Source organism: Littorina saxatilis, linkage group LG17, assembly GCF_037325665.1.
Source record: "Littorina saxatilis isolate snail1 linkage group LG17, US_GU_Lsax_2.0, whole genome shotgun sequence".
NCBI classification, from domain to species: Eukaryota; Metazoa; Mollusca; class Gastropoda; order Littorinimorpha; family Littorinidae; genus Littorina; species Littorina saxatilis.
In genome coordinates this window covers 47,909,122-47,929,666 of record NC_090261.1, presented here as the reverse complement: position 1 = coordinate 47,929,666, position 20,545 = coordinate 47,909,122, and the positions used below count along the sequence as shown (strand labels likewise).

General features: G+C 39.6%; 1 protein-coding gene and 1 long non-coding RNA gene across 5 annotated transcripts in view; one reads left to right on the top strand and one right to left on the bottom strand.

Annotated features, from left to right (window-relative positions):
- LOC138953640 (homeobox protein Meis1-like) overlaps nucleotides 1-20,545 on the bottom strand; it is a 261,812-nt gene that overhangs the window by 199,913 nt on the left and 41,354 nt on the right. For 2 of the 4 annotated variants that reach the window (XM_070325514.1, XM_070325518.1), the window contains exons 1-3: nucleotides 7,787-7,943; nucleotides 6,139-6,315; nucleotides 2,420-2,646 (exon numbers count right to left, since the gene is read on the bottom strand). In XM_070325514.1, the coding sequence (XP_070181615.1) occupies nucleotides 2,420-2,646; nucleotides 6,139-6,153 (242 nt within the window). In that variant the 5' untranslated portion in view covers nucleotides 6,154-6,315; nucleotides 7,787-7,943. Of the gene's footprint in view, nucleotides 1-2,419; nucleotides 2,647-5,392; nucleotides 6,035-6,138; nucleotides 6,316-7,786; nucleotides 7,944-20,545 lie in introns of those variants that run through there. The other 2 variants (XM_070325516.1, XM_070325517.1) reach the window with 2 other exon arrangements.
- Nucleotides 6,690-20,545, top strand: part of LOC138953642 (uncharacterized) — a 26,323-nt gene continuing 12,467 nt past the window's right edge. The window contains exon 1 of the long non-coding RNA XR_011451578.1: nucleotides 6,690-7,005. This is a non-coding gene — a long non-coding RNA (uncharacterized lncRNA). The remainder of the gene's footprint in view (nucleotides 7,006-20,545) is intronic.

The following is a 20,545-nucleotide window of genomic DNA, read 5'->3' as shown; positions in this document are numbered from 1 at the left end:
TTCGGGACGAGATAGGATTGAAGCACGAAGGTTTTCACCCCTCCTATGTCATTAGCTCTACGACAAGCCAGTCCCAGTATAAAGCCGCGGCGCTCCACAGAAACCGGGTCAAACAATAGATCAATGCAAATTTCTCAACCACCTCCGATCTGTGCCATCCATTATTGGTCTACTTCAACACTCCTCCGCTCGGGATGGAAAATCCTTTTCGAATGCGGTGATACTTTCCAAAGTTCTTTCTGGTTTTTTCCTGTGTGTCCATCACAAGCACAAACCTCTTGAAATGTGATGATGCTTTCCAAGTTCTTTCTGTCTTTCTTCTGTGTCCATCACAAACACAAACCTCTTGAAATGTGATGATGGTTTCCAAGTTCTTTCTGTCTTTCTGTGTCCATCACAAGCACAAACCTCTTCATGGAATGTGATGATATTTTTCTCTCGTTCTCTGTGACAGTATCACAAGCACAAATCATGTGATGATGCTTTTCTTCATTTTCTCTGTCCTTCTGTGATGATACTTTTTTGTCCCTTCTTTCTCTCTATCACAAGCACACATATATATATATATATATCTTTCAATGTGATGATATTCTTCTGTCTTTCTTTTTTTTCTGTCCATCACAAGCACCCACCTCTTGGAATGTTATGATACTTTTCTCTCTTTATCTCTCTAATTCAAGCACAAATACAAACAATTCAGGCACAAACAGCTAAGTTGCTATATTGGTGACATCGTTCGTTCTTTTTTCTTGAAGATGTTTTATTTATCATATAAACGTCGTTATTGGGAGAGCTTCCAAATGATATGATTGCACTGGCCTCATGATCGTGTTAATTTTTTCCATCGGCATCCTGCGCCAAAAAGTTCACCGAGTGAGAAAAAAAAATAGTCCGATGGAAAACCTCAAAAAGATACAAGCTGAAGATGTTGCAGAAATCGATAACATTAATTTTCACTCAAACCAGAAAATCCGATTTGTGGCATCAGAGTGTGAAGTCTTTTTCTCCCTCCTCTTCCCCTCATTGAAATTAAAAGGGCTTATCCTATTTCATTTTTACATTAGGGAAAGAGAGAAACACTATCAGATAGTGGAACTCTGCCGAAAGAATCAAAATATCTGGAGCGCTGCGTGAGTCCACAAAGGCGAAAGCCTCACTATTCGAAACATCCTTCATAATCCGGCAGTAATCTTTCTGACAAGCTTTTTCTTCCTTTTCGATACTTTTTTTTATTGACCACAAACGACGTCAACGTTCTTCCAAGTCACTGTGTTCCAGTCCTACGTCCTAGTTGGTCATTGTGGTTTTTTTTGTAACGTCCCTACAAATGATATAGCTGTGCGGGACCGTACGTCCTAGTATTAAAATCCTTTCCTATCTCCTCTTGCAAACACAAATGGAAATTAAACAAAATAGGCCGCAAGAATTACTGTCTTTCTTTGAATAGTAGGCCTATACTCTGAGTGGTGGTGGTGGTGGTGTCAAACTAGTTTAAAATTCTGTCGGAAGACAGATCTGTTCCCAAATCAGTTCAACGTATCACGGTGTTTGTGGATCAATATCCGTGAAACTTGAGTGCACGGATGAAGCGAATACTCTTTTTGGTTCTAATCTTTTGAATGTCTTCAAAAACTTCACACAATCACTTTGCACGAAAGTCCCGTCACTGAAGACACAGTAGTTGGAGAAAAGCACGCTGCACATCTGCGGTCGCCGTGTTTATTTTTTGTGCACGTGAAGTGCGTGGCTGTGGTTGTTGACGACTGTCCATTTGTCTTCCACACACAAACACACAAATCCAATTCTGTGTTGCACTGCTTTGAGATATGGCCTGTCGCCCGCCGAATAATGTCCACATCCATCTCTTCTCAGAGCATTCCATGGAGTCCGAATGAAGACCGGGTTGTGGCACACACCGCTGACTCATAGTGAAAATAATCCACACAAAAATGTCGCTCCCCCAGGACCTTTTGTGTTTCCACGGTTCTCCTCCCTTTGTTTCCATCGTTGTTTTGCACACATGTACTTACCTCCACTTTGCGATTTAATCACACCGATTAAATCAAAGCTGTGTGTTAACAACCCTCCGTTCCCCCCCCCCCCCCCCAGTTAAAACAAGAAAAAGAGCAAAATGCTATTTCCTGTCGAATTTTGGTCTCCACTACCTCCGAACCCCGTAACCTCAAACACCAGAAGACTTCTATAAGCTTCAAGACGTGAATCTTGAAGCCTTGGCTTTGAGCTTCAACATAAAACCCACACCAATAAATTTCTGAACCCTGAAGAATCAGACCTTCTACATAAAACCCAACACCAGCTTATTATTATACACCTTGACGAATTAGACCGCAAAAGCTAGACTATAATTTAAATAAATAATATACTTTAAAAAAAACCCACAGAGACTCAAGACACTTACGAGTAAATCGAGTCTTTGTCTCTTTTGATCTGACTGTCTTGAGATGTGCTCATGACACTGGGCATGCCAGCCGCGGAAGCAGCAGAGTAGGAAGGGTACTGGTGCAGAGGGGACGTGTGGTTGAGAGACGCATGTGACAGCGGGAGTCCGGCGGACATACCCCGATGAGGATCGTACATACCCGACCCTCCATCCATGCCCCCGTAGTGGGCCATCTCTCCGTCGTACTGCAAGAAGAAAATCAGAAACGTGTGTTAAAAAAATGTGTAGTGGTTCTTAGGCATAATGTGTATGTTTATATTGTCTTATTGGCTTTAAATAAAATAGTCTAGTTGCACGTGTACTACTTCCACACAGTCTTATAAATTGATGTTGATTCTAAACTGCTAGTTTTGTTCTATGACAAGGGATGGTTGAATAAAATATGAATAAATCCAAAAGTATGCAATATTAAAAGTTAATGTAAATAACGATTCAATAGTAATATTTTATTTATAACATTTAACAATTTGTCGAAGTTATGAAATAAACTAAATCATAAAAATTATAACTTTTTAATTTTTCCTCTGTAAAAGTATTTAACTGCATGTGTAGACAAATTGTGAGTTACTTTCTTTTCCCAAAGAACATAGATTGTTTTATCCTTTTTTTCCTGGTATCATGTATTCAGTATGCACATGCATTCATGTTTTAAGCACTCTCTGATTTTATGTTCATTTCCATTTAAATATAAATAATCATATAGCTTCACAGTAAACATTTAAACATCACCATGTTGTTATTGATTACCTGAAGCGTTTACCCTGGTGTCACTTTTGTTATGATAACAAGTGTACGAATCATGTAATTATTATTGTTCTTGTAATGGTGGTATCTTACCGTATTTGTTGATGATAATAATAAAAGGATAATAATCAATAAAAATTATAATAATGATAGTAATAATACTAATAATTTCACTGTGAAAATATTAGTACAATCAATACAAATAGTTTGTTGTTATGAGATTTTTAACACGAACTGGTTTGTACAGTACTGTACACATTTCTTGAAAGGAAGAATACGCTCATGAATCAAAGAAGTAAATTATCTCTCTTTTTTTAATCAAAATATACAATTTAAACTAAATATATGGCAACACTTATGGACACAGCAAATACTTCTGCTGCTATCTTCTAAAAATAATGGTCACAACAACACATCACACTAGTTTACACACTGAGGAGAGCTTACCAAAATAAAAGAGAGAGAGAGAGAGAGAGAGAGAGAGAGAGAGAGAGAGAGAGAGAGAGAGAGAGAGAGAGAGAGAGAGAGAGAGATGCAGATCAGTATAATAATCACGCATTTATTCATTCTTTTCACAGTACATACAACTGACAAAAATCACGTCTGAACACGAAAAGTGATATGACAGACTGATTAAACACATCACTAATGACTACGTGTGGCAAAAGCACGGGGCGCACAGTTCAAACAACCACAAAACGATGACTAGATAAACACAGCACGATCGCTTAGATGGCTGTTACGGTAAATGATACTTTACACGTGAAAGGGTAGAATCCGGGATCTGCATAAAATCGGAGATGAGTGTGTGTTATCTCTGCGGGGAAGGTGTGTCATAATTATTGTCATTCGCACCTTCAGCGACTATCTCTGGAAATATGTGTTTAGTCAAAATCAACTTTGATTATTGTTAGAGATACTGCTATTTACTATTTGTTCCTATCGCTTTGCAATCGTCCTTATGATTTGTATCTTTTCCTTCCGTTGAACCATGGTGCTGGTACAAATTAATCATTGTTTCGTGGAAGTTTCTTCGTTTGGGTTGGAGAAATGGATATTATGCTAACTTTAACATCGGAACTGACACTGTGTCTGTAGTAACACCACACAAATGTAAAGCGAATGCAAATTGCAATGCATAATGTTCCTTCTTATTCCTACTTTTGCTGTTTACACGTTTAAAACATTCAGAAGCGTATACAACTACTGGTGGCAAATTCAATAAACTCTAAACAATTGTGGGCAGAGGTGTCTTACAGTCATTTTATGCGAATGTCCACATGTCTGTTGGGGTCATAAGCTTGGCTTCTTTCCCGGTTTACAATAAATGGTGTGAATAGAATCAAATAATAAACAAAACAAAAACAGAAACATCTGCCGACTGTGTTTGCATGGATTAAAACTCAACAATTCCGCGCGTAATGAACGCAAAGTATAGGTAACTGTACTCTCACTGACCTTACAACTCTGCATAATCTGTTAGTGTCTGTGTATCAGAGTATACAGTCGGTTACACGGTACACAAGAGCGTATTGAGTAGAGCGACCGATGCCTGGGTGTGTGCCGAGCAAACGGATTTAACGGTTTGGAGTGTAAACTAAACATGACTATCTACTTTCTGTCCGGGTCTGAATACATACGGCTATCTGTATGATACTATCTGTCCGTTGTCCATTTTATCTCACGCCGTTCCTTGACCATTATGGCCGATACGAAACTGTTTCTGCAAAGGTAGAATTTGTCTGCGGTTGGTGCGTTGCTCAGATTAGTCTACGATGCAAATAGTGTGTTATTTAATACACAAATTAAAACGCGCCATTACCTAACTGTCAATGTTGAAATCAGTTCTGATGGTAATAATATCTTTGATCAGTTACCGATCTGGGTTTTATAACCGTCCTTTTTTTCAGGAACAAAACCTTTTATTTTGGGTGTTTTTGATTTTGTTTTTGTTTACTCCTTTCTTGAAAGCAATTTAGAACATTACTTGTAACATACAATCATTTACAACCACTGATATATCAACACTGAATTTGTTATGGCTATGAATCACTCCTTTAAACTTGAGAGGGAGGTGACTGTTCACTTCCTCTTGCTGTCGTCTGCTCCGCTGGTTCTATGCACGCACTGTAGACTGTAGTCTGCCTAGGTGAAATTCTATCTTCCAGAACCGAGTGAAAAACTTACAGCCAGCGACTTCATGTCAAGTCAAGTAGTGGAAGGTGTGTAGGGTCCCAGAAGCGACATCTTCTTAGCACACATAAACAACGTAGAGAACTCGCTCACTGTCACTGTCCGAGTGATAGAATGCACCGAAAGGCAATTCACACAACACGAGCCCTAAAACCCTGCAGATCCGTAGCACTGATAATACATCGACTTCAGCGGAGTAGTAGTAATAATAACAATGAACTAGTAATGTCTCTGTGTGTAGGTCGCTTCGAGCGCTACTACAAGATGTTGTGGTAGCTGTATGTATTCATGTAGTATCTTCACAGCACAGGCACGAGAAGGAACACAGTCCTAGCCGTAGACAGCACCAAAACAACAACACGGTGCGGAGGTAGGTAGTATCAACAACACACAGACAGCACACTGGTGTCGCCACTGCCACTGAAGAGTGATGATGCCTCCTGTACTTCCCCCAGTGCCAGGCTTTGATGAACGGTCCGCAAGTCTGCACTACTGATCCTGTGCTCAACGTGCTTTAAAGCAGTCACTCACTTCACACACAAATCCACTCAGTTCGGACGGACACTGCTGCACTTTCCAACAAGGATCGAGCGTCGGCCGAGAGCTGTTCCCAGAAGCTAGCTCTGCTTGGTACGACGTTTTCCGAAGACGATTTTGAAGCGGGATTCCAGCGACCTTTGGTGGGGGAAAGAAGGATAGAGAGGAGGAGTGAAAGTTGGAGAAATGAGAGAGATACATACCCTTGGCTGAGCCATGTGGAGAGAGAGAGGAAGAGAGAGAGAGGGACTCTCCAGTCCGGATCGGCGATGCTTCCCTCTTCAACGGCGGCGGCTACACGGCTTGGAGAGTTGCGTAAAGTTTTTGCTCCTCCAGTTTCGTAGAGCGTATATCCGAGCGTATAAACAAATGCCGGTGCCCTGTCAAAGAAGGAGAAAACTGTCAAACAGCCCTAGCCCTCCATCCACCGCTGCCGTCAACACTTGCACACTTTACCAAGTAAGCTGTCGCAGCTCGCGGATAGCCCTACTAAATCTGTCAATCAAGTCAGGGTTACTATAGAAAGGGATAACAAATGAGCTGTCAGGCCCCGCCAGCATTGGACGAGTTGACTTTGGCAGGAGGGAACCAGCCAACCAGCGAGCCCGCCCCTCGCTACGTCACACACTGTGTGTGCGCGTGTGCACCCTTCTCTCGCTAAACCCTTCCCCACCCCACCCCACACCCCTTCCCTCCCTCCTCCTCTGTTCGGTTCCACGCGAAATACAGGCTGCAACTGTCTGGTGAGATCGGAGTTGCGAAGGCGAAAAGTTTAGTCTTGGAACTCTTGTTTGTGGAAGCGATCTGAAATGAGTTTCGTGTCTTACATTCATGCTAAAGTTGGTGTAAAGCAAACGCTACTTGCGGAAGAAATATTTTCAGTCATTCCTGAGGTTTGGATCATCTGCTCGCAATTACACACAGGAATTGTGTCGCTATTTCTGGGATTGTTTTCGTGCTTGTATCAACTCTGTTGTGCTGAAGCGTGCACGCGGCAAACTTTGCACTACTACTATGCTTGGGTTGTGTTCTCGTGCGCGTGCGTGCGTGCATGCATGCGTGTACGACAGGTTAGTAAGATACGCGTGCCTTGATTATTCCTTAATTAAGCGGGTATTTTCTGCTAGCAAACAAGTACATCCATGTGTTTTTTCGGTCTGTCTTCACAAACAATAAAATGACTTTCGGGCAAAATAAATGCTATCCTTTGTATCAAATAAGATCGCTTGACAAAAAAATGTCATGTCGCAAGCAACAGAATAAAACGAGTGAAAAAATTATCGAGTTTTTTTCCGATGCCGTTCGAGGATGTATCTGTGAGGATAATGATACGAACGAAATAGAAAGCATCGCTGTTTTAGATAATCTGTGACATTTGGAAACTTGAAATTGTCCCAAGACAGAATTTTCTCTGCGCGTTAACGTTAGAATTTCTCAATGCAACATAACAAAAATAAGTAAATGAATTAATAAATAAATAAAGGGAAAAACACGCTGAAGAAAAAGCGTTGAATGTATAAAGAGAATCAACAAAGCTAACATGAAACAAAGAAAATATCAAAAGCTTGTGATATACACGAAGTTTATAGAACCAAAATGCTTTTTCATTCAACACAGACACATGAGGAAGAAAAACGTACAAATAGGATGGCATTTCAAAGTGACATACGATATCTCTATCTGTTCTGTTTCTTGCATTGCTTTCTCCTCTTATCGTCTGCCAAGGTGATTTATCGCTACTAGTATAGTTATGACACAAAACACGGACAAATGCACGCCACACGAGTAACGCAGATAACAGTAACGTAGTTAGTGCGGGCAAGGCAAGGCAAAAAGCCTGCATGTACTCACGGTATAGCCAAGATTTTGTCGCTAGTCAGACATGCACAAATCCATCCATCCGCTTTACGTCCGAGCTGTCCAAACTGTCATGATTCCTCTTTATTTTAACCGTTTTATTCGGCTTGAACCGCCCGTATTGTAACTTTCCACCAACGCGCGTTTCGCTTTCATTCTCAGCCTCGCACTAACGGCGCGCGCGAACCTGTCCTCCCCCTGTTCACGCAAAGTGGAATCGACCGCTCCGCCCCTAGGCCACGCCCTCCTGTCAGAGGCGGGCAGTTCGTAAATCAGGTCCCCGCCTCCCGACCAATGGGAGAGCGTGCATTCTACTAGCCGCGGAAATTCGAGTTTTGCTGTGCTGGAGAGAGACCGCAAAGAAAGCATGCGAGATACCGCTATGAAATTCTTACTAGCGGACCATGTTCTGTGTTTTTGTCATAAAAAGTTGCGTTTAAACTTTGAAATAAGAATCTTTTAGAACTACGTTTTTTCAAGTGTAACGTTTTCAGTGCAAAGACCTCAAATATGTGAAAGGGTGATTGTAGATAAGTAATAAACTTGTGGCTATAAAGATTATTTCACCCTAGCATCCGTTCGTCGGCGAGCAATAGTATTTATTTGTAATGTTTGTGGCAGCTACCTTTGTTTCAAAGTACTCCGCTCTCATTTTTAATCTTGATTAATGATGATCTCCTGTCAGAAATCCCACATAATTATGACTATAACGTATAGAAATTCATAAAATGATTAATCTTTAGAGATAAACGTGTGTACCCCGATCTCAAGCACTGATGTGTGTGTATTTTCTTGAAATAAAAACAGAGATAAGAAAATACTGAAATCAGAAAAGCACGGTGTGAGAAGTGTAATGGATATAGGAAGCGCAGAATAAGAAGACTATTAATTATTGAAAGTAAACCTCGGAATTAGTCGTCTGTATAACTAAAACAATAGTACCAGTGCAAAGAAGATCTATAAGAGAAAATATATGATTAATGATATTATAACACTCTTTTTAAACTACGATTATCATTCAAAACAAACTGTGTGTATCACAGCGAGTATTAGCAAAACATGTGAATACGAAAAATCAAGTCAACAATGAACATTGCCAAATGAGACTTAAAAGACGAGCTTTCAGAATCTTAACGTCGCTTCAAACATGGAAACATAACACTAAAAATAAAAAGTAATCGGGTGAATAATGAATGAATGAATATCAATAGTTCAGTTGTTACGAAAATCAGTTGTCAATTAATATGTTGCGAAAATGCAACCAACTTTTAAAGAGTGTGCACTGCCAGCGATCTTTTAATAATGCGCGAAAGCAAAAGCTTTATATATACGTGTTATCAATCCAGGCGTGTAATAGTTGTTAAACGTGAATACTGATACGTTGTGCTGATATTTCAGAAGCATAGCTTTCCGCCCGAAATTGAACGCGCATTTAGTACACTTGAATCTATCTTTTGACTGAAAGACACGATGAGATTGCAGATAACTGTAGGTGAACACACCTCGATTCACATCATAAAAAAAAATAGTGTCTGTAGGGTTTTGTTGAAGTCCGTGTTTTCACTTAGCTTTTCCTCTGTGCTTGTTATGTAAAGCTTAAACCCTATTCAGTGTTGAAAGCTACATTCTCATAAGTGAATGAACGGTAAATGTTTCGTACACAATGTACAACCTATGCATACTTATATAAAACGAGTCGTCTAATATTCACAAAATACAACAGTTATGATTGTTTGGTGAATACCAATGAAGCGGGTATTTTTCATGCATCGTCCTATACGGCTCAGTTACAATTTATTCTATGCAGGTAATTTGATTGGTGCTCTGTGTATTGTGTTTTGAAAATGATGACTCTCTCTCTCTCTCTCTCTCTCTCTCTCTCTCTCTCTCTCTCTCTCTATCTCTCTCTCTCTCTCTCTCTCTCTCTATCTCTTTCTCTCTCTCTTTCTCTCTCTTTCTCTCTCTTTCTCTCTCTCTTTCTCTCTCTCTTTCTCTTTCTCTCTCTCTCTCTCTGTATCTCTCTCTCTCTCTCTCTCTCTCTCTCTCTCTCTCTCTCTCTCTCTCTCTCTCTCTCTCTCTCTCTCTCTCTCTATTTTCCCCAAGCCCCCAAACCCCTTCCTCGATGTTTTATTCTGTTAGTAAATCCGATTACGTATTATGACCTGTAACAAATCTGTGCTCACAAGTTCATACAATATTGCTAAGGAAATTAGAAAGCCACAAGCACTCTCACATACATACTTCTCTATGTTATCGTGGTATATTTATGTAAGAAACATCTTTTAGACTGTGCCAGAGGGGCGGAGAATAAACACATTTACTGATGCTTTGTTCAAATCATAGAGTTACTCTAACAGATTAATGAAACCTTCACAGAATACATTGCACATGTAGTCATGCATTACTTGTATGTAAAATGATTCACAAAATACATTGCACATGTATTCATGCATTACTTGTATGTAAAATGGTTCACAAAATACATTGCACATGTATTCATGCATTACTTGTATGTAAAATGGGCCCACATGTGTTGTAATATTGGTGTGGGGTGAATGCAAAAAGAAAGTTATACTTTGCCCAGCACTATTGTGTGAAGCAGGTTTGTGAGTTTGTTTGTTTGTGTGTTTGTTTCTATGTTTGTTTGTTTGCTTGTTTGCTTGTTTGTTTGTTTGCTTGTTTTTTTGTTTGCTTGTTGTTTTGTTAGTTAGTTTGCTTGTTTGTTTGTTTGTTTGTTTGTTTGTTTGATTAAGACGGTTTCTTAAAGTACATATACGTTCACACAGCTTAACCTTACACACATTTCTTTAGGCAAAAACAAGTTAAGGTTTATCTTTTGTATAGCATAATATCTCACCTTCAGTCTTTTTAGTAATCCGATCAAAGTAATGATCAAAGTAATTGTCTACGTACCCCCTGAGTCTCCTGGCCTTACCCACCCCCTCCCCGTCACACCTCAGCCAAATTTGTCCCTAAATCCCCTAAACCTTGCTAACTCAAACCCCCTTTTTTTTCAAAAGATAAAGCCCATAGTCAACGACACATTTTTCATCCGCACAAGTTCATGCAATACATTTTAAACTAGGCTTCCATTGAGTCGTTATTCACGGAGGTAACCGATATTTGTTCACATTCATTTACTTGTGTCGCAACTCTTGATCAATACGTCTGTCTTGTACAACGCGAGAGGAATGACAGGGAACATATTGTGTTCCCACGATATACTTTATGAGTGGCGTAAAATCTAGTGCGCTAGAGGAGCGAGTGTTCAGAGACTTCCAGGGTAACAAAGAGAACGGAAAGCGAGTGCACGGATTTATCAATAAGCGTGGGTGTGTCTTGTGCAATTTTTCAAATCTGAAAAAAGCTAGCATACAGTCATGGAGTTATTTTAAAAAGAGAGTATGTTTTGTACCAGGCAAGAAAAAACCCCACTGTTATCAACAACTGACTGCATGTGTTTTGTACCAGACAAAACCTGGACGAAAAGTTCGTGCATGGAGGTATTAATAACTGACTGTTTGGAGCATTAGACAAAAAGCTGACATCAAAGCCAAAACAAAACATCCAAGTTATGAATATTTGACTGCGTTTTGTGCTGGACAAAAAAAGCCTGACTGAAAGCTATATAAACATTGAGTTTTCAATAGTTGACTGTGTTTTGTATCTTGTGAAGCTGGATGGAAAGCTATAGCCCTAAGTATACGGAGTTGCTAACAACTGAGTGTGTTTTGTACCAGACAAAAACCTTGACGGAAAGACGTTCATGCTGATATACGGTAATTTATATGTATAATTAGAGTAGGATGTTGTTACGATGCTACTTCTAATTTGTTTACAACCAAAAACAAAATAAAACAAAACAAACAACAACAACAACAACAACAACAACAACAACAACAACAACAACAACAACAACAACAACAACAACAACAACAACAACCAAAAAACAAAACAAAACAAAAGCAAGCAAACAGACGTACACCTGAACGATGCATAGTACCGTTGTCATTACGTTGATGCATGACATGTGTTTTGTACCAGACAAACCAATTGACAGAAACAGTTTGTGTTCCTGTAATGGAATTTGATTGTAATCTCAACTCAGTCGGTTAGCGAAGATGCCTATAGGCTAACGATGAAAGAAGAAGACAAACAAGTCGCGTAAGGCGAAAATACAACATTTAGTCAAGCTGTCGAACTCATAGAATGAAACTGAACGCAATGCAATTTTTCAGCAAGACCGTATACTCGTAGCATCGTCAGTCCACCGCTCGTGGCAAAGGCAGTGAAATTGACAAGAAGAGCGGGGTAGTAGTTGCGCTGAGAAGGATAGCACGCTTTTCTGTACCTCTCTTCGTTTTAACTTTCTGAGCGAGTTTTTAATCCAAACATATCATATCTATATGTTTTTGGAATCAGGAACCGACAAGGAATAAGATGAAAGTGTTTTTAAGTTGATTTCGAAAATTTAATTTTGATCATAATTTTTATATTTTTAATTTTCAGAGCTTGTTTTTAATCTAAATATAACATATTTATATGTTTTTGGAATCAGAAAATGATGAAGAATAAGATGAACGTAAATTTGGATCGTTTTATAATTCATTTATTTTTTTTACAATTTTCAGATTTTTGATGACCAAAGTCATTAATTAATTTTTAAGCCACCAAGCTGAAATGCAATACCGAAGTCCGGCCTTCGTCGAAGATTGCTTGGCCAAAATTTCAATCAATTTGATTGAAAAATGAGGGTGTGACAGTGCCGCCTCAACTTTTACAAAAAGCCGGATATGACGTCATCAAAGGTATTTATCGAAAAAAAGAAAAAAAATTCCGGGGATATCATACCCAGGAACTCTCATGTAAAATTTCATAAAGATCGGTCCAGTAGTTTGGTCTGAATCGCTCTACACACACACACGCACAGACAGACAGACACACACACACACACACACACACACACACACACACACACACACACACACACAGACACACAGACACACAGACACACATACACCACGACCCTCGTCTCGATTCCCCCCTCTACGTTAAAACATTTAGTCAAAACTTGACTAAATGTAAAAAGGAAGCTTTTATTGTTCATCAAAAACTGAGCAAGAAGACGAAATAAAACTAGAAGAATTCTTGTTTCTTTATATCAATAATGAGTTTTGCACCAAACAAAGATAAACGTGATGACAAGTGATCGCGTTCCTAAGACATATTTCTTTATCCTTTGCACAATAGTACACATTTCTCAAGACCCATCTCATCGACAGCCTCCGAGAAATCAAAAAGTAGGGACAGAAAATAAAGAGATGTGTTCTGAGTGTGGCGGTACAGGCATCACATACACACGCAGAGAGCGCTTGTGTTATTTTGATATTTTATTATGCTATATAGTATAGTTTCGAGTAAGAAAGTAACCACGAGTAAGATAAAAAAGTGAAAGGAAATGTGAAGTATTTCTAAGTTATAAACTAAGAGTGCGTTTTTTTTGTCTAAAAACACAGAAACGGAAAGTGCTTGTGTGATAGGATTAACTATGCAGCTATAGAAAGTAAGAAAGTAAGAGAAGGGAAAATAAACGTGAAAATAGTTCTACAAATTAGATGAACAAGTTGTGAATTTGGTGCCGACATAAACAGTGTTCGTGCTCTATTCATATGGTTTAATATTCAGCTATGTTTTTAGCGAAAGTTCCTGAAATATACCTGGGTGATACACGGAGAAATGTATCCCTTGTAACTGATGTGTGTGAAAGTGTTTCTTCGTACATGAGTGAGTATGCGTCTTTTGTGAAAGAAAGACACCTTATCAAAAAACTGATCGTTTTCTTTCCATATGGTTTGACATGAAGGGCGGTTTGTTAAGCGAATGTTGTTGAAACACCTGTGTATGTATAACCAAGTAAAATGAAAGTTAATGTAAGAGCGTTTTTCCCCATGCATGTGAACAGGTTGACAGCGAGTGATTGCACGTGATGGTTTTATACATCGAATGCTCTTGTTCATTTATACATTCAGTGCATGTATATAGTAGAGTGCAGTTTCAAATGAAACAATGCGGTTTACCAGCAAGCGGCCGAAAACTCAACCAAGCTAAGTTCTTTTTACTTATTGTTTGTCTGTGCACTTAAAAGACCGTTGGGTCGACATATTTGTTATTGTAACGTATTGTTTTGTCAATAACAAACGTTCCAATAAATTACCTTTCTTGTTGTTTGAAACAATGTTCATTCTAATCGGACTTTTCCGTAATTTAATCGGTTTTTATGTGAAAATGCAAGGAAACAAAATCTTCAACCGATCAGTCTGTAAACCCGTTTTTATTGTATCATTATCAACTTAAATGTTAAACCATTTCTACGTTACTACACGATAAAACCTTACTGGTTGCTGCGACTAAGTTGGTAATGGTTCTTACTGGATGTATTTCTGAGTATGCCTTGTATAGGTTAAATCGGTTCAAGACACCCAGAGTGGCACAAGTATACCTAGAGTCTCCAAGGCACATTATTTTCCACCCCCCGCGGATTAGGGGGAAGAATTTACCCGATGCTCCCCAGCATGTCGTAAGAGGCGACTAACGGATTCTGTTTCTCTTTTTACCCTTGTTAAGTGTTTCTTGTATAGAATTATAGTCCATTTTTGTAAAGATTTTTAGTCAAGCAGTATGTAAGAGTCCTTTGTACTGGAAACTTGCATTCTCCCAGTAAGGTCATAATTGTACTACGTTGCAAGCCCCCTCAGCAAATTTTTGATTAGTGCTTTTGTGAACAAGAAACAATTGACAAGTGGCTCTATCCCATCTCCCCCCCACCCCCCCTTTCCCCGTCGCGATATAACCTTCGTGGTTGAAAACGACGTTAAACACCAAATAAAGAAAGAAGAACACATTATTTTCTTCTCGCGAAATCGGTTCGGCTCACCATCTCCGATCTGGCATGCAGGCTTTTCAGTACATGGGATAACACTATCCCTCCACTTGGGCACATAGCACAACTCAACATCCTGACTGCTTGTTGTGGCGATTTGGACTTTTTTTTTTAAATGAATAATTCATTTAAAAAAAAATCCAATTGTGCACAGAGAGCACCCGGGCTGTTCATTTTTGGTATGTGACCGGGTGGAATGATGGTGGGTGGCCGAGTGGTAACGCACTTGCGGTGTCTGGGTGGCCGAGTGGTAACGCACTTGCGCTCGGAAGCGAGAGGTTGCGAGTTCGACCCTGGGTCAGGGCGTTAGCAATTTTCTCCCCCCTTTCCTAACCTAGGTGGTGGGTTCAAGTGCTATTCTTTCGGATGAGACGAAAAACCGAGGTCCCTTCGTGTACACTACATTGGGGTGTGCACGTTAAAGATCCCACGATTGACAAAAGGGTCTTTCCTGGCAAAATTGTATAGGCATAGATAAAAATGTCCACCAAAATACCCGTGTGACTTGGAATAATAGGCCGTGAAAAGTAGGATATGCGCCGAAATGGCTGCGATCTGCTGGCCGATGTGAATGCGTGATGTATTGTGTCAAAAAAATTCCATCTCACACGGCATAAATAAATCCCTGCGCCTTGAATATGTGCGCGATATAAATTGCATAAAAAATTTAAAAAAAAATTAAAATAAATCCCTGCGCTTAGAACTGTACCCACGGAATACGCGCGATATAAGCCTCATATCTATTTATTATTTATGATGGTCTCGTTCCATGTAAAAGCCTGGCCAGGTATGAGACGGTATACGTCCAACTTTTGTTGTCATGGGAAGGACCCTGCCTTTAAAGACAATAATTGTGACCCTCCCCCACGGAATGAGTCGCATGTCAACTTTGCATGATTTTCATATTTTTACATTTTCCTAAAGAGTTTTTTTATGCTCTATCCAGTGGTGAAAACCGTTTTAGAAAAGAGCGAAAACTGTTTGAGTTATAAGCCTGTGACTAAGGTGATCCTCACGCTGTTACCAGACACTCCCCGGACTTATATCAAGCCTAGCGCAGAACCGCGCGAAGTGACATGCGACTCATTTCGTGGTGGAGGGTCACATATAGATGTCAGGTGACAGGTATACGCAGTTGTGTCTGTTGAGTTTGTGAATATGAATAAGGATGGGCATTCGTCGCATTAATCTTGCTTCTTTTTCCATTCTTCCTCGGGGGAAATATTGTCAAGTTCTAGTTCAGAAACTATTAGAGACGCAGAACCTACTTGAAGAAAATTCAATATGGAGATAAAGACAAACGGTATGCAGACGAATATAGCTTGCACACAAACTGATTGTGTGACGGTGTTAGAAAAATCAATAGAGAAATATACCACAAGAAACAAACAAGTGTTATTAATCTGCATGCTTCATTTTGAAACACACGCGTTACGTTAATGGAGATATGTTATTTTTCATCATGTTGTGCGGCTACATGTCGACATTTATTGTTAGGTAGTTATATGCCCGTGGTAGAATTACATCAAGTAAGCCTCCCAATGAATAAACTTCTTCGGCATGCAGCAAAATTAAGCCACTTTTAGATAATAAAGATACTGTCACTTTGACATGTTCAAGAAACGATGCAAAAACGTGTAATCATGAGTGTGACTCTTCGAACAGAATATATATCAATATATTAAAAGAAAAGTACTTGGCTGCACCCGAGGCATTGCATGCACTGTAAGTAGGAAGTAACTTAAAAAAAAAATAGTACATACAAGTAAACGACTTATTGAGACGAAGCTCCAAATCAACACCATCTAATCAGTTCACGGTTGTGTATCCGGCAACAGCAGTTACACTGCGGCAGCGTTGCATGCGTTCAGTTCACTGGGCTGCTCTATTGATAGCACTGAGTTGTAAGGAAGCAATCGTAGAAAGAGGTGTACACAAGTTTACGTCCAATTAAGTTAACATTCCAAAATACAGACCTGATTAATCTGTTCATAATTGTGTACCTGCAGCAATAAGTATGAGACAGCTTTGCGTACCCCCCCCCTCCCTAACCCATCGACTCCCCCCCCCCCCCCCAGCCCCCCTGGCTTTACCCACACCCCACCCCTACCCCACACACCCTTGATTTCCTTTTTGCTATTCTTTTCTCATCTGTAGTGTAGAGCAAACAATACACTGTCAGGACAAGTTAAAGCCCAAGACAGATGTAAAATCGTTTTAACATCACAGCTAATGTAAAAATCATGTTCGCTTAAACCCATTGCTGTTCAGACCCGCCCCCAACACTGCACTTCAACACAACAACAGAAACAGAAGAAACGAAACGGGTGTCTGTTTGTGTGTGTGTGTGGGGGGGGGGGGGGGGGGGCGGGGGGGAATTTGGATTGTTGAAGCACCATTACAAAACTATTTGGGGTGCGGGATGAGTATGATTAAAAAAAAAAGCACCACTGTACAAGTGCATACAAAGTTGTTGATTGCTTTCGTGCATCTTTGCATCCTAGTCCTGCCATGTCTCTGAAACTGAGTCCAGCAATATTTTTGCTTCCAGTTAGATCTAGAAAATGCATGTGCTTTGACACTTTCGGAAGCGAGACTTGAGAGGTGTTTGTGAATGAGAGAAAATGATGTCGTTTTTGTGTTTAAATAATCAATAATCCGTGCAGAAAAAAGAGGTTTAACAGGCTTGTTAAAACTGATGAAAAGAGGTATGATTTATTTCTTCAGTTGTAATACTTCACTGTCAAAACGCTGACACCTAAATGCTCACATTCACTGAAAGAGGGGGAATAGATTACAGATTCAGGATCTCATGCCATCCCACATTTTGTAAGCAACGTCTTTATATATAAAGATTGAAGAGATGTTTTAGGGGCGTTGCTGATGAGTATAGAGGAACAGACTTAACCAATCACAGAGTTTCGTTCCAAAGCCCAATTAGATTAAGTACAGTCTATAGCATTCTAATACTGTTGTCACAAGTTCATTACGTGTGCGTGTCAAAACACAAAGGATCTGAAATGGGATATTTGCCTTTCTTTCAAGATTAACTCAACAGATAAGCTGCATGGACTCGATTTTTGTCAGTGCTTATTTCTAAGGACATAATTATAGCATTCAGCACAAAGCATGTATACACGATATTAGGTAGTAAAACACAATACTCTGATGATTTTTGAAAAGCGTATCTTTACGTAGGTCGGTTAATTGAACTAGTTGCATGATCCTCCTATTTTAGCAGCAAATTTAGTAGTGATGATGTTAACAGCACCAGTAGTAGTAATAGAAGCAGCAGTAGCAGTAGCAGTAGTAGTAGCAGCAGTAGTAGTAGTAGTAGTAGTAGTAGTAGTAGTAGTAGTAGTAGTAGCAGCAGCAGCAGCAGCAGCAGTAGCAGCAGCAGTAGTAGTGGTAGTAAGTAGCAGTAGTAGTAGTAGCAGTAGTAGCTGTGGCAGCAGTAGTGTTAGTAGTAGTAGTAGTAGTAGTAGAAGTACTAGTTATGTCTGTTGCTGACTGTATCGTATTGCTGTGTTTGTCATCCTTGACTGATGTGGGGCTTTTGCTTTTTGTTTTCTTCTTCTTCAGATTACTTTTATTGGTTTTCATCATCATCATTGTGATCATTGTCATGACATCAGCATCATCGTCATCAACATCATCGTCATTGCAGCGATGCTATATTTCTTGTATAGTCTTTGCTAATGCATTTCTACATAACTTATCTTGCACACTAAACCCTTGTTTATTGACAACGCAGCTGCGCGGAGGAGCGAGCTACGATTACTGTAAAATACCGGCTTTAAAAACACTTACAACTTGTAGTGAGACTTGTTCAAATCGCTTGTAATAGATCAAACGTCAATTTTCTCCGCGCTATTTTTATTTTATTTTTTATTTGTATAGAATAATAATAATAATAATAATAATAATAATAATAATAATAATAATAATAATAATAATAATAATAATAATAATAATAATAATAATAATAATAATAATAATAATAATAATAATAATAATAATAATAATAATAATAATAATAATAATAATAATAATAATAATAATAATAATAATAAATGAGCATTTATATAGCGCAACATCATAACTTTAAAACTATGCTCTTTGCGCTTGACACATTTAAAATTAAAACACAGTTATACAAGCATTTACATCTACATTCATAGTCAGCAACGCTTAATTAAAAGCATACACCATCAAACATACATTACAAAAGATTCTTCCACTAACTAAGTAATAAAAACATGTATAAAATAGGTAGTGAAAACAAGGAAATACCAGCTGAATACCCTTAATCAAACAGAACATGTTATCAACAATACTGAAACGGGCGCAGTGGCGTGGTGGTAAGACGTCGGCCTCCTAATCGGTAGGTCGTGAGTTCGAATCCCGGTCGCTGCCGCCTGGTGGGTTAAGAGTGGCGATTTTTCCGATCTCCCAGGTCAACTTATGTGCAGACCTGCTAGTGACTTAACCCCCTTCGTGTGTACACGCAAGCACAAGACCAAGTGCGCACGGAAAAGATCCTGTAATCCACGTCAGAGTTCGGTGGGTTATAGAAACACAAAAATACCCAGCATGCCTCCCCCGAAATCGGCGTATGCTGCCTGAATGGCGGGGTAAAAACGGCCATACACGTAAAAATCCACTCGTGCTAAAAACATGAGTGAACGTGGGAGTCTAAGCCCATGAACGAAGAAGAAGAACAATACTGAAAACAGCCCTAGATGTTTATATACATTATCACATTATCACTAAAACAACAAATACACTACATGTAGCCTATTGATGGACTGAGAAAACAAAATCAGGGGTTGTATTTCTTGAAGAGGTGCGTTTTAAGTGCTCGTTTGAATGCTTGGGGTGACTGAGAGTGGCGGATGTGAAAGGGGAGAGAATTCCATTGTGTGGGTGCGCAGAAAGTAAAAGTGCGTTGTCCGTATGTTTTGGTTTTGGTGTGTGGAATGGTGAGGATGCGACAGTCAGAAGAGGCACGGAGTTGTCTTGCTGGAGAATAGACGATGAGGAGTTCAGAGAAGTAAGCAGGAGACGAGCCAGAAAAGAAGTTAAAGCAGAGGGTGGACAGTTTGTAGTCAATGCGGGCTTGAATAGATAACCAGTGCAGTGTGTGAAGAAGTGGTGTTGCGTGATCTCGTTTTCGTGCTTTCAGAATGAGGCGTGCTGCCGAGTTTTGGACTTTTTGTAGTTTATGCAGGAGGTACAGAGGACAGCCAGAGAGAATAGAGTTGCAGTAGTCAAGTTTAGAAAGAACAAAGGCACAGACAAGAGTGTTAGTTGTTTGAGGGGAAAACAAGAGATGGATAGATTCAAATTGCACATAAGTAACGACAACAAACAGAACTCTCACAGAGTAAAAAAATCATTCCTATATATACACAAAAGCAAAAACACAGAAAACAGAAAGCCACGTATATGAACACAACTGAACGAGACGCCGCCGTATACACAGTGAGAATTCCACAATAGCTTTTCTCGTCGCTTGACTTTGCAAAGAGAACAGCCCTCTCCTGTGTTACCGAGCCACGCTTACCAATTAATTCTTTCGCGTGTCTCGCATTTTTGCCCGCGAAAGCAGCTGGTTTTGCAGCCATTTTCCAGACAATTGCTGACGACGAAGCGCCGACACAAAAAGGTGGTGACGATGGAAAATGAATTATGCATGTCTTGTGTTCGCAGCTACAGCCAAAAGGCGCACTGTTCAGTTTGCAACAGACCTCCATGCGGAAAAGGGGAGACAAAAAACGGTGAACCGGAAGCGTTTAAGTAAGCGCATGCGC